General features: G+C 35.9%; 2 protein-coding genes across 2 annotated transcripts; one reads left to right on the top strand and one right to left on the bottom strand.

The window, feature by feature from the left end:
• Positions 1 to 4,399: 4,399 nt before the first annotated feature.
• Positions 4,400 to 9,321, top strand: LOC102618181 (wall-associated receptor kinase-like 14). Its single transcript, XM_006466615.4, has 4 exons — positions 4,400 to 4,738; positions 4,862 to 5,622; positions 6,953 to 7,024; positions 7,715 to 9,321. The coding sequence occupies exons 2-4, from the start codon at positions 4,896 to 4,898 to the stop codon at positions 8,992 to 8,994; spliced, it is 2,079 nt and encodes a 692-aa protein (XP_006466678.1). The 5' UTR covers positions 4,400 to 4,738; positions 4,862 to 4,895; the 3' UTR covers positions 8,995 to 9,321.
• A 1,336-nt stretch (positions 9,322 to 10,657) lies between these two features.
• On the bottom strand, positions 10,658 to 12,446 carry LOC102618853 (thioredoxin-like protein HCF164, chloroplastic). Its single transcript, XM_006466618.4, has 4 exons — positions 12,049 to 12,446; positions 11,750 to 11,974; positions 11,481 to 11,584; positions 10,658 to 11,321 (listed from the first exon to the last, which is right to left on the bottom strand). Exons 1-4 carry the CDS (start codon positions 12,223 to 12,225, stop codon positions 11,039 to 11,041), a joined length of 789 nt encoding a protein of 262 aa, XP_006466681.1. The 5' UTR covers positions 12,226 to 12,446; the 3' UTR covers positions 10,658 to 11,038.
• Between the last annotated feature and the right edge of the window lie 195 nt (positions 12,447 to 12,641).

Genomic DNA, 12,641 nt, shown 5'->3' with positions numbered 1-12,641 from the left:
ACCTTTGTTTCTCTTATCAATCAATTTTAAATGTTTTCGTTTCATCATTATACACACAAGATGCCAATACAAAGCTATTCACATATGTACATAAAAATGAATGTATTATATATTTTGCAAAATATTAAATAAATGTAGTAAAAGAAGATTAATATGCAAAGTCTGCTTTGATAGAATTGCAAGGATTACGTTAAAATTAGGATGCGAAGGGTCAGTACTAGGGATTATGATTCTCTTATGATCTGATCATGAGTAAAAATACATGTAAATGATTCGTAGTTAATAAATAAAGAAAATGAAAAAGTTAAATCCTACCTATACATTATCATTTAAAGACACATGACACAAGATCTTAAAAAATTTATGAAAGCTCAAATTAGGAGATGATCTTTATCCCAATACTAGAGGTAGAGACAGCAAACAAATAGCTGTTGCAGAAGACTTAGACAAGTCATGCCCTTTTAATTTGTTGCGTGTCATTTGTCTCGTAATTTCTTGTTTTTGTGCACTCTATTTTTAGGTCGTTGTTTGTTTCCCTTTCTATTTAATTGAAGCGAAGTATATCATTGTTAGTGTTCCATTTGCTCAATTTTTAAAAATTAATTAATTATGTGTCATAAGAAGATTTTTGTAATATAATTAATTTCTATATGCTTGACAAGAATCAAGGATTTGGCATCAGGGTCGATTAGTATGTCGAAAGATTCTCAACTGTTAAGCAAGATTAATTTAGATAATTTCGTTACTTGTCTCTCTCTCTCTATATATATATATATATATTATGATATAAAATAGATCCTTTTTATAAACTGGTTTGTTTACTCAGTCAAAAAGAAATTAAAAAAAAAAAAAGAGTGAGAATACAAACAGAACTGTCCTCTTCTTTGAATTAATGTGAAAATGGTACAAGAATCAAGTCATTGCAATTTGCAAGCGCACGTCTAGGATTAGAGGATAAGACTCGTAGACTCGAAGAGTTTAAGCATAAAAAATGACGTACCGTAGACCCCGGCGACTGGTGACTTTTATTCCGTGTTTAAGCAGAAAAAGAAGTCTCATGAATCTTTTTTTTTTTTAATTTTAATTTTTTAAAAATATATTAGAAAAACAAAAGAGAAAGTCTCAATTTCACATCCTTGTTTGCGGATAAGAATCTTTTTTTTTTCTTTTAATTTTGTTCCTTCCTCATCCTTCCTGGTCTTCAAATTTTAGTGAAAAAAATGGGTTATATCAGTAAATAAAAATTGAAAAAAAATTGGTCAGTTAAACACAAAACTCAATTTTGACCCTTATTAAACAAAAAGCAATGACTCATCTATTAAGGAACTGGCATGTGTCATGGCCCATGTAAAAAAAAAATAGTTTAATAATTAATATTTTATATTAAAAAAATATCTATTTTATAGGTTTGAAAAAATTCTTTAGTCCCTCCAACCAAGATCGGCTTGTTCGGCCCTGACTTGGACCGACCAATGGGATCAACTAGGAAGGTGTTAAAGATTTAGGATATAGGTAAACTTCCTTGTTAGTCATGCAGATGCGGTTAGGTTATTTCCATATACACACCTTCAAAGTCCTACATACGCACATACAAATGTACCGTAGCAAATCAAATTGAAAAAAAAAAAAAAAAAAAAAAAAAAACCCAAAGTCATATATTCTCTCAATTCTTTTACCCTTTCTAAGCATATTGGTGACGCCCGTCGTGCAAGTTTTCCATGGACGACACTCAACACGACACCATTTAAAAAAAAAAATAAAAAAATAAAAACCTCAGACTTGGAGGAAAGCTAGCTGTCACTTTCCGGCATTTCGGTGTGCCGTGTGGTGCCCCACTTAATTGGTGGTCTATGGTCGGAAAATGCTGCTTTAATTTGTGTGTCGTTTTAATTAATTAAAGCAAAAGCTAAAGCAAAAATGTTCGTACGGTTTTACCATTCAATTTTAAGTTGATTCGTAACTACACCACTTGTGATTTCAGGCGGGCTTCAGCTTTTAGACTCAGCTCATGGGTACACAACCAGAGGGCTCTGTTTATTCTATACATATTACTTATTTAAGTCAACTTCGCTTGAGAAAAGAAAGTGTTTTATTCTGAATTGCGAAAAATACTCGGAAAAAGAAAACGTTTCGAGTAGCTTCCTTGCTCATACATAATTAATGAACTTTTCATGCATGGAAATGAGAAATTTTTAAAAATAACTAGCAGCTTAATGTACTTATAATCCATTAAAATTACTTAATTAATTAGCATTATCTGGTGATGAGGAGCCGAAACAAGCAAAGCATAAATGACCATATAATATTGTTAGCAAGTCGTTGTACCGGTTCCACCCAATTACACATATATAGTATAGTTACAGCTGCAACTGTCTTGCATTAATATTTTTAATTTCCTTTGTGTTCTTTTTTTTTTTTTTTTTTTATAATCCCCGTTTCAAAAGGTTTGATATTTTCAGTTTAAGAAGCAACAAAACTCGCTCATTGCAAATATGGTATTTGCCAAAATACTAAATTGGGAGAGTTCAAAATAAGAAAATATCACAAAAGATGAGATAGTTTGATCATTTTCTTGCTTGAAGTTGAAATAGTACGGTACCACTCTTGTATACAGTAGAGGTATAACAGCACTATTGCTAGCTGCAACGATTTGAAAAAAAAAAAAAGAAATTTACCCGCCTCTCATCGATTGTCTGATTGATTTTTTTCATCTTATTATGAGGCAGTTGTTACATTGGAGCAGCTCTAATGTAGAGCAGCTTTCACAACTATTAAATATTTATAGTTGAATTTAAAATAATTGTAACAATATATATATATCAAATGATTTAAGAGACTGTTCTACTTTAGAACTAATCCAAGCTAGCTGAACCCTTTCTATGATTTTATCTAACTCCGAGCACAATTAACGGAGTTAGTGAAGTCAACGGCACAAACCAGGACTGCTCAAGTTCCGGTCAACAATTTTTGCGGATAAGAAAGGGTAACATCGTAAAACCAACCACAGTAGTTAGTTTCTTTACCTTTTCTTCTGTCAGAATGTCCTTTACTCGCCCGATTCCCGGTCGACCAGTCGAAAGAGACGGCACGGCAGGCTAGTAGCACTCCTATTTTATTCCATATGCCAATACTGCCCTTATGAGTATTTCTTAAACATTAAAATTTGATAAAAATATATAATCATTTGATAAAAAAAAATAATAATCTTCTTTCACATTAAAATTTATACTTTATATATCTATTTTTTTTATAATGAATAATAGATGGATTTTTAAACAAAACTTTTTAAATAATTTTTATTCAAGAATTTATAATTTTATCATCACTCATAAATTTTTTTTTTGTTGAATTACAGTTAGTGGGTGTTTATTGTAATATAATTCTGACAATCTTTTATTCATTTATTTACTTTTTTAACATAACTACTTAAGATAAAGAGTAATGAGAATTGAAATCTAATTCAACCAAATAAGGTAACCGAAAAATACGGGGTATACATAGTTGAATTCATGCCTAAAAAAGGGAGAGAAGCATGATTTGATGTTTTAAATCCACAACCCCACTTTCGGCTTTCCTCCTCAATCAATCAATCAATGGTACCGGGCTTATTACATGACCAAACCTACATAAATTTTATGATCTAGAGACTCTAGAGCCCTACCTGTCATGGTTGACTTTCAACTTTGTGACAACATTTTAGGCATTGTCTCAGCTAACTTCAATTAAAACTAAAATGGTGCATAAAATATCTGAAATCACTCTTAACATGCAAAGCAAATAGAATGTGGTGGGTCCAACAATTGTCCACAATGATGGCGGTCCACATTCCCACCTTCGTCAAATCATTTACTATATGATTGATTATCACCAAATAAGCATAAGGTTGGTTGGATTAAAGCAAGTCCACATACAAAAAACTTTTGTTATATAGTCAAGACCAATTATAATTTGCATGTTGACGGACCACATAAATACTTCCAGCAATTCTACATATATATATCCCTTCAAAATAAAATTATACAACAGTTACTTTTAAGGAAAACATTTATGGTATATTACTTTATGAAAAAGATACTTTAATTTTGGTATTATACCATAATCACATTTATTTTTTAAAAGAATTCCATCAACATTTAATTTCTAAAAAAATATGTATTTATTTATTTTATTACTTATGTAACTTTATTTTAGTGATCAAATATATGATATAATTTTTTTAATAATTTCTTAGTTGAGTTGAAGAGTATTTTTATTTTTATCTCATTTTCAATAATGAGATAAAGAGTATCACATAAAAGATTAAAGAGAAAAAAAAAAAAAAGAGAAGAGGATATTTCTGTAATTACAAGTAGCCAACTTGCACTTAACACGAAAGAGAGGAAGCTGAGGCGCTCTCTCTCAGAATTTCAACCGTATTTATTAATTTTTTTTTCTCTTTTATTTCCGTTTAGCCAAACTTCAGTATTTCATTTGAAATTGCAGAGCATTTACGGCGGGCCATTGAAACATTCTGAAGAAGAAGTAGTAAGTATTTGACCGCACCAAAATTTCATCTCCTTGGGCCTTGGCAAAGGGAAAAATGAAATGAAGAGCTTTAATTTACCATAAATGTCCCTGCCCCTCAAGTCTCAACCTCCGCCTCTTCTTTGAGCATTTACTGATGTAGATGACCTCCCAACGGCTTTCAGAAATTCTCCTTTATTTTCTCCACTAATTTTCCTTCTAGTCAAACTGCGCTGTAAGGACACCAACCACTCTCATGCTCTTTCGATCAAGCTTTCATCGTCATCAAGTTTTATTTATTTATTTATTTGTTTATTTTCTTTTCGTTCTGTTAACCAATCTCTTGTTTTATTCGCAGAAAAGCTAGGGCCCATAATTGATGAGTGGAGATCATGATTCCTCAACTAAGTTTATCTCTTCTCATCTCCATCTGTATACTCTATCTTGCTAACGCCGCCGACTTGTGCGACCGCACCTGTAGGAACGGGAAATCAACTAAACGCGTGCCGTACCCGTTCGGATTCTCACCGGGTTGCGCGATCCGTTTAACCTGTGCGAACGCAACCGTGAAAATCGGAGAGTTTGAGGTCCAAAACGTGACGGCGGACAGCATCTTCGTCAACCTTCCCACAAAATGCCACCGGCAGATTACGTCACTCCATCCGCTGTTCGGTCCCAACTACGGGATGACGCGGCAGAACAGCCTGCTTCTTCAGAACTGTACGACTCATCAAAACGGCTGCGTTATACCGACGAGTTTGGTCGAGCAACGCTTCAATCTAAAGACGTGTGGTGTTGGTAGCGATAATATAACGTGTTTCTCTTGGCCATACAACGAAAATAAGAGTGCGAGTTTCATGAGCTTTAATGACTTGAGTCGGACTGGGTGCAACTATCTGTTTTCATCGTTGGCTTTTAACTCAGGCGGAAACTCGGCCGGGTCGCTCGAGTTTCAGCTATTGGAGCTGGGTTGGGGGCTTAATGGCTCCTGCAATTGCTCTAAAAATGCCGATTGTACTCCTAATGTCACGCTCGCCAACGGAATTTCTGGGCACCGTTGCCGGTGTCAGGAAGGTTTTGAAGGTGATGGTTTCGTAGCCGGTGATGGATGCCGGAGAAGTGAGTTAACTCGCCGTTTCTTATTAAATCCTTTTAATTATTTATTTGCTTAATTTGTCTGCTTTAATTCTATATTCTAAGTGTCTGGTCTTTGGTGAGGTGGCCGGTGAAATTGGTCAAACCGGGAAAGCCCACGGTTGGCTTCGTGCGGTGTTATATCCTGACCAATAACTGAGTGACACCTTATTATGACGAAAGTGCCCTCCTCCCCCTACCTCTTGAGGTTGAAATTTGACTGGATTTCTTTTTGTTAGTTCATATTATAAATATTAGTGTCATTACTGTAATTATCGTTATTTTCGTTTGGAAAATTGGAAGTGGGAGCGTGGAATTGTGGAATTATTCATAGTGGTTCCTTCCTAATCAAGGGGATTATTATTATTATTATTATTATTTTGGGTCGCCGGAGTGAGTCAGGATATGAGTTATTTGATTTGGGTACGTTATCTAGAGTTTAGAAAAGTATGCATGATTCGATGTAAGTACATAAGTAATCAACGGGGTATGAGTAACTAGGTCCCACGTGTCTAGAATTGAGCCGATAGGGAAATGGGAAATTATGATTTCAGATAAAGATGTGATGGGATGGGGCAATTTGTCACAGTTCATGGGAACTTTGTTGATATGAACGATACAATGATTTCTAACCATGATGAGCGGGGTTATATTATGTCGGCCGGGAATATAGGCCTGCAGTATGTATTTATAATTGGCAAGCTTTGCTTAGGAGATAATCTTGGTGAAGTTGGAAGTCAAACCTTCTACAGTTATTCTAACTCACCTTTTGGAATCGGTAGTATTAGTCTAAGCACATGTTTGAACCACATAATTTTGAACTTCTAAGCAACAAAAAGTCAAATGATTAGGACTATTTCAGTGGACGCCTAAACTAAAGATTCCCTTCCCCCATCAGTCAGTGAATATCAACAAATTGCTTTGCATATAATTGGTAATATTTGAGACATTGGCAAGAATTTTAGCTGATTTTAGCCGGACATCTGTGCCTTAATGCCTCTTGAGTCTGATTACAAAAATTTGTTCCTTAGCTTCTGTTTCATGGAGTTGCTGAATGTTATAAATCAAAAGATTGAGCAGACGCATACAAAAGTAAAAGCCATATTTCCAAGCTAGCAATATGGAACCTCTCCAAAATGTTTTTTTGAACGAGGAAAATCCATGTGAACCTCACTAATACAAGTAAATAGTGTATGGATATTGCTTGATCTGATGAAGCTATTTGTTAGTTTATGGAACTTAAATACAACCGAAACTTTATTGCCTTGTTATTTTCAAGTGATATCCTTGCTTACCCCCTTTTTCCTTGTCACAGCTTCTGACTGCAGTGCTTCAAAGTATTTATCTGGCAAATGTGGGGGGACTAGAATTGGTGCTCTTGTTGGAGGTAAATTTTATCTTTAATTCAATGAATCACAGTCACTGAGTCTCATGTTTCGATAATTGTTGTTTTAACATGCAATTCTTACCTTGAATCAACTTAAATTCCTTAAAAGTGTCATATAAGGAACTGCAGGATCATCTTATTATAAAAGTTTCGGTTTCATCCTCGATTGTCACTTTTTGCTGTGTTCCTCAACTAGTCAGTTATGTACTTGCTTAAAAATTCTTGTGCTTCTCTTGTTTCTCACTAAACTTATTTTCTTTTTTATATTTAAATTCAAATCCTTGAAAATTAATGAACTTTTGAAGGTAATAAAAGGTTTTGATTTTGTTAGAGGATATATTGTTTTAGTGATCCTTGTATATAAAATTCTTACTGATATGACCTGATAAACTGAATCGAAGACTAGTTTCTGAACGATTCCTTTGGATTCTTGTGATTTGACATATTCTTATTCTAAACTTTAACACTACCATCCCAAGTAATTGCTTGTGGGCCAATTCCTTATGTTAGTGTGATGACTATAATTCGGTTTAGTCACAATAACACTTGACTAAATATTGATTTCTCTTTTCTTAACTTTTGGAATCATGATAAAGAATTTGTTCTGAAAACAAATACTGTAGTAATTTTGACATTTTATTTTCTAATGAAGAAATGTAATAGAACATGTATAAAATTTGTCATTTTTAGGGCTTATTGCTGGAGCTTCCATAGTGGCTGTTGTGGCTCTTCTATGTTACTGCTTCCGAAAGCGGTCCACTTCTTTGAGAAACCAGCTGAGCGCAAAGCGCCTTCTGTGTCAAGCAGCTGGCAACTCTAGTGTACCCTTTTACCCTTACAAAGAAATTGAAAAAGCCACCAGTTTTTTCTCTGAAAAACATAGGCTGGGAACTGGTGCCTATGGTACAGTTTATGCAGGGAAGCTCCACAATGATGATTGGGTTGCCATAAAAAGGTTTAGATATCGAGACACTGACAGTATTGACCAAGTTATGAATGAGATTAAGCTTCTCTCCTCTGTGAGCCACCCAAATCTACTTCGACTCCTAGGTTGCTGCATCGAGGAAGGTGAGCCTATACTTGTTTATGAATTTATGCCCAATGGTACTCTGTGTCAGCATCTGCAAAGAGAGAGAGGAAGTGGACTTCCTTGGACAATACGGATTACCATAGCCACTGAGACTGCTCAAGCAATTGCCTATCTTCACTCAGCTATGAATCCACCAATTTACCACCGAGACATCAAATCCAGCAATATACTATTGGATTACAACTATAGGTCAAAGGTAGCGGATTTTGGGCTTTCCAGACTTGGCATGACTGAGTCATCTCACATCTCAACTGCTCCACAAGGAACTCCAGGCTACCTTGATCCTCAATACCATCAGTATTTCCATCTTTCTGACAAAAGTGATGTTTACAGTTTTGGGGTAGTTCTTATTGAGATCATAACTGCACTGAAAGTGGTTGATTTTTCTCGCCCTCACAGTGAGGTGAATTTGGCTGCACTTGCTATTGATAGGATTGGAAGAGGTTGTGTGGATGAGATAATAGATCCATACCTTGAGCCACATAGGGATGCGTGGACACTCTCATCCATTCACAATGTTGCTGAGCTAGCATTTAGATGCCTTGCATTTCATAGGGACATGAGGCCTTCTATGATGGAAGTGGCAGAAGAGCTAGAACACATCAGGGTCAGTTCATGGGCTTCAAATATTTATATGGGCTCACCCCCAGTGTCTTGTTGTTCATTATCGGAATGCGGAAGTCAGAGATCACTGAGTGGCTTGACAGTTAAGAAGGCAGGGGTTAAGAGTCAGAGGTTGGTTGTTCCCCCTAAATCTGGTGATTGTCTGACTACATTGGATGAGGTGAAGGATAGCTCCCCTGTTTCTGTACAGGATCCTTGGTTAAGCGAACAGAGCTCACCTTCCACAAACAGCTTGTTGGGTAATGTAGTGCAATGACTTCAAAGATGTTCTCGGGGTGCTTGGCTTCCTGAAAATTTTGTGAATGCCGTTCAAATTTTTTTGGTATTCCTACCAATGCACCCTCGCTGCTTGTACATCTCTCATAGTTTATAGATATCTTCATGTATGCTTGATTTATCACCTCCTCTTCTTTACAGTAGTATAGTCAGAATCTTGCAAGTGGATAATGTGGAAACCATCACTACAATGATTATACGTGTATATTTGTGAACGGAAAATTTTCAGATGATCTCTAGTTCTTGTGTTGTGAAGGGTCGTTAGAGCCTATACCATAATACAAGATGCTGTGATGTTATTCGATTCTATGCACGTGGCAAACTTGGAATGAAGGTTATGACTCATGGAAGTACAATTCCTGAGCAGAGCAGAGCAGATTTTTGAACCATTAGCTCTTGAACCTGAAAATTGCTTCAAGCATTCCTATCGTATCGCTTATTAGCTATTGAATAACGATGACCAAGACTCGAATGATTAGCACTATTTTATATAAATTTTGTTAGCAGGAATAACTATGATAACTTACAAGCTTGCCTTTTTCGTTTCTATTTAATATGACCAAGTTTTCATTGGCAATTTAGTGAAAAGACAATCCAGAAGAGCGTCATCTGAGCCGTTAAAAAAAAATATATATTAGACTTCATGTTCATGCCTAGAATGTTTGTGTGATGCGTCGGTGAGGATGCCAGCTTTGTATAACATTCTGATTTCCCAAGTGATATTTTATTTGCATGGCAAAGAGTGTAATATCCAAAAGCAGAATTTTACTTAACATAAACATCAGCAAAACAGCAGTTAATGTCTAAAATAGTTTTGCTTCAGTGCTGAAATTTGGAATTAGTTCTGATAAAAATGACTCAAAAGATTGGAAATTCAAAGTAACTTCAGATGGTATAAAGAAGAATAGGAGGGGACGTTGCAATTCACTAGTGCAACTCCGTTTAAACAATCAGAAAGACGAATGAATAACCGCTCTCCCCACTTCTCTTTCTGGCCAAGCCTTCATTTTCAATGAAAGCATTTTTAACACACATGACTACGTGATGGATATGATCCAATGAAACAGTTATATTTGATAGTCCATAAGCAATTACTACCACTTCCATGGAATTTGCAAGCATCTCATTCCAAGAGAAGAAAGAAGTGAAGATGAAAATTCCACTTGGACTGACATCAAGGGAAGTTGCGAAGTTCAGAAATATGTGTACATTACAGTAACATGAATTATTCCTGGACAAAATTCAACAATTGTGGAATAAATCCAACCTGTAAAGTGAACTTGTAGAAGTGGAGATACAATGCCTTCTGGTAAAACACAATGACAGACAATCACATTTCAGTTATAGAACATTCAACCTGAAAGTCAATGATTGATAATCAAGATTAATGCTGAATACTATGAACCAATATTCTAGCTGGATTCTTGTTATTTTAAAGGATCAATAAATAAGCTTTGAACTCTTTAATATGATCAATGGGCAAAACAAATTAAATGTTGACTTTGTGGCTACTAAACTGCTTGCTTTGCAGTGAGCCTGAGTTTGTTATCTCATCTCACTTTCTCAGATCCAGATGCTAAGACAAATGCATAACCTAAGGGTAAGACTACAAGATTCTGTTCACAGTGTGAAACCAAAAAAAATAAATAATAACAACTTGAATAGCTTCAAAAACAAAATATTTAGCTGTAGCTTCAGAAAACAGGTCATGACTGAATGGTTGAAGTTACAGAAATATTTGAATGGGACGAGCTTGCATGTTATGCCTGTTCTAAGATTTTTCAAATTGGGAGTGAAGACTCCCAGGTACAAATGCCTTAATCAATCAAGTCAAGTGGTATGAACCTGCTTCTCTTCGAAGGTCTTCCCTATCAGTGACTGCCAGATGACATTACTCATTACAGTACAAATTTGCTAGAAACTTGGGATGTGATGATCCTATCAATGAGTTCGAATAAAATAAGCTTGTGTGCTTATTTCCAGTGACAAAATTGATCGGTCACTTTTCAAAAGGAAGGTCACCTCTACCCATGACTTCTGGGATCAACAACTTGATGGACCTTCCTGTTTTCAGCACTTGAATACTGCCCCACAATGCGAGCATGAGGAATTGATGCTTTTCCACGGGCAAGGGCATCCACATTCTCAAGCAGGTACTGCCTTGGAAGTCTACCTACAACATTACCCTCCTCATTCCCCTCTCTGTCCAGAAACGCAAAATGTGGAATACCCTCAACACCAAACTCATCAAGTTCTTGCTCCCATTTCGTGTTGTCAACATTCAGCATAACAAAATTCACACGGTCCCTACACCAAAAGACAGCAGTTCTGATTAAGGAAATCATCCACAGGCCTATAACTAACTAGGTGAAGAATTAACTGAAAGAACCTTGAACATTCACAATCATTAGAATTGCTAAATATGTGAATACGGAATAACAGATTAAAGCTAGCGGAGATGATTACTTGTATTGCTGTTCCACTCTGTATACATCTGGAGCTAATTCTCTACATACTTCACACCAATCTGCATAGAACTCTAGAACAGTGGGCTTCCCATTTGTAAGGGCCTAGAAAACCAGACAACCAAAACACGGACAACAACAAAAATAAGCCAACAACAGCGAAAGTCAAGAATTATATATGCGGTAAAAGGAATCGCAGCAAAAAGTATTGAAGTGGATGAGAGCAAAATTAATATTGAAAAGTGAATTAAAGGAATAGAACAAACAAACCTGTTCATAGGGTAAGGCAGCAGCAGAGAGGTCCTTCAAAGAAACACCAAAATCAAGTCTTGTAAATAAGAAGAGTCCCAAAGCAGCAAGAGTAGAAGCCACCGCTATTCCTCTATTGATTTCTTTGTTTGGAAATTCAATAAACCCGGCATCCGCGCTCTTCTGGGTACTGCTGACATCACTATCACTGACGGAATTACTCTCAACGTTAACGACTGCTTTCTCCTGCAGCCAGCCAAGAACTAAATGATTTGCTAGTAATAAATCTTGTTAAGCTAAAAGGAAAATGAAAAACACACCGTTTCGGATTCAGCTGGATTAGGGGTCGTCTGGCAAGCTATGATTGTGGGGAACCTGCGAGCCTTGAGCCGATAATGAATTGAGGCCTTAATGAGCAGTGAAGGTTGCGGCACGGTTGTGTTAAAAGGTGGTCGCAACCTATGGAAACTAACTGGGTTGGAACACACGCGAGCCATGGACACACTCGCACAAAAACAACCTCTAATTCTATTCTCAATTTATGACTTCAGTTGGTCATTTATCATTACTTCTGACTAAGGTTGCTGATTGCAGTCGCAGATAAATAAACAGGATAAGATTTGCCCGCCTATTCCCCCCTTTTTTTAACTTTTTGTCTTGGTAACTCTCCCGATGAGGCTTTAATTTCTCGGCTTCAACCTTGTCCGTAAACTAAAGAGGGCCACAAGCTGCCTGCCTAATATCTGCTACCCATTAATAATTTCGTTGATTGATTTTTATGTGTTGGCATTTGTACCTTAGGCAAACTGATGTGAATCTTAAATGTGTTTGAAAATATAAATAATTAAAACAAATATAAATAAATGAGTTTATAGTGTATATAATATTATAATTTTTTGTTTTTTATATGCAT

Source organism: Citrus sinensis, chromosome 7 (assembly GCF_022201045.2).
Source record: "Citrus sinensis cultivar Valencia sweet orange chromosome 7, DVS_A1.0, whole genome shotgun sequence".
NCBI lineage: Eukaryota > Viridiplantae > Streptophyta > Magnoliopsida > Sapindales > Rutaceae > Citrus > Citrus sinensis.
Note: the sequence above shows the minus strand (reverse complement) of the source record. Positions and strands in the feature narration are given on the sequence as shown.

Bases quoted from the DNA above. Each gene is read 5' to 3' on its own strand.
- LOC102618853 (XM_006466618.4), bottom strand. From the start codon at position 12,225: ATGGCTCGCGTGTGTTCCAACCCAGTTAGTTTCCATAGGTTGCGACCA. The intron at 11,975-12,048 runs GTGTGTTTTTCA...GGCTGGCTGCAG, and splicing joins ATCCAGCTGAATCCGAAACG to GAGAAAGCAGTCGTTAACGT. The intron at 11,585-11,749 runs GTTTGTTTGTTC...CTGGTTTTCTAG, and splicing joins CTGCCTTACCCTATGAACAG to GCCCTTACAAATGGGAAGCC.
- LOC102618181 (XM_006466615.4), top strand. From the start codon at position 4,896: ATGATTCCTCAACTAAGTTTATCTCTTCTCATCTCCATCTGTATACTC. The intron at 5,623-6,952 runs GTGAGTTAACTC...TCCTTGTCACAG, and splicing joins CGGTGATGGATGCCGGAGAA to CTTCTGACTGCAGTGCTTCA. The intron at 7,025-7,714 runs GTAAATTTTATC...TGTCATTTTTAG, and splicing joins AATTGGTGCTCTTGTTGGAG to GGCTTATTGCTGGAGCTTCC.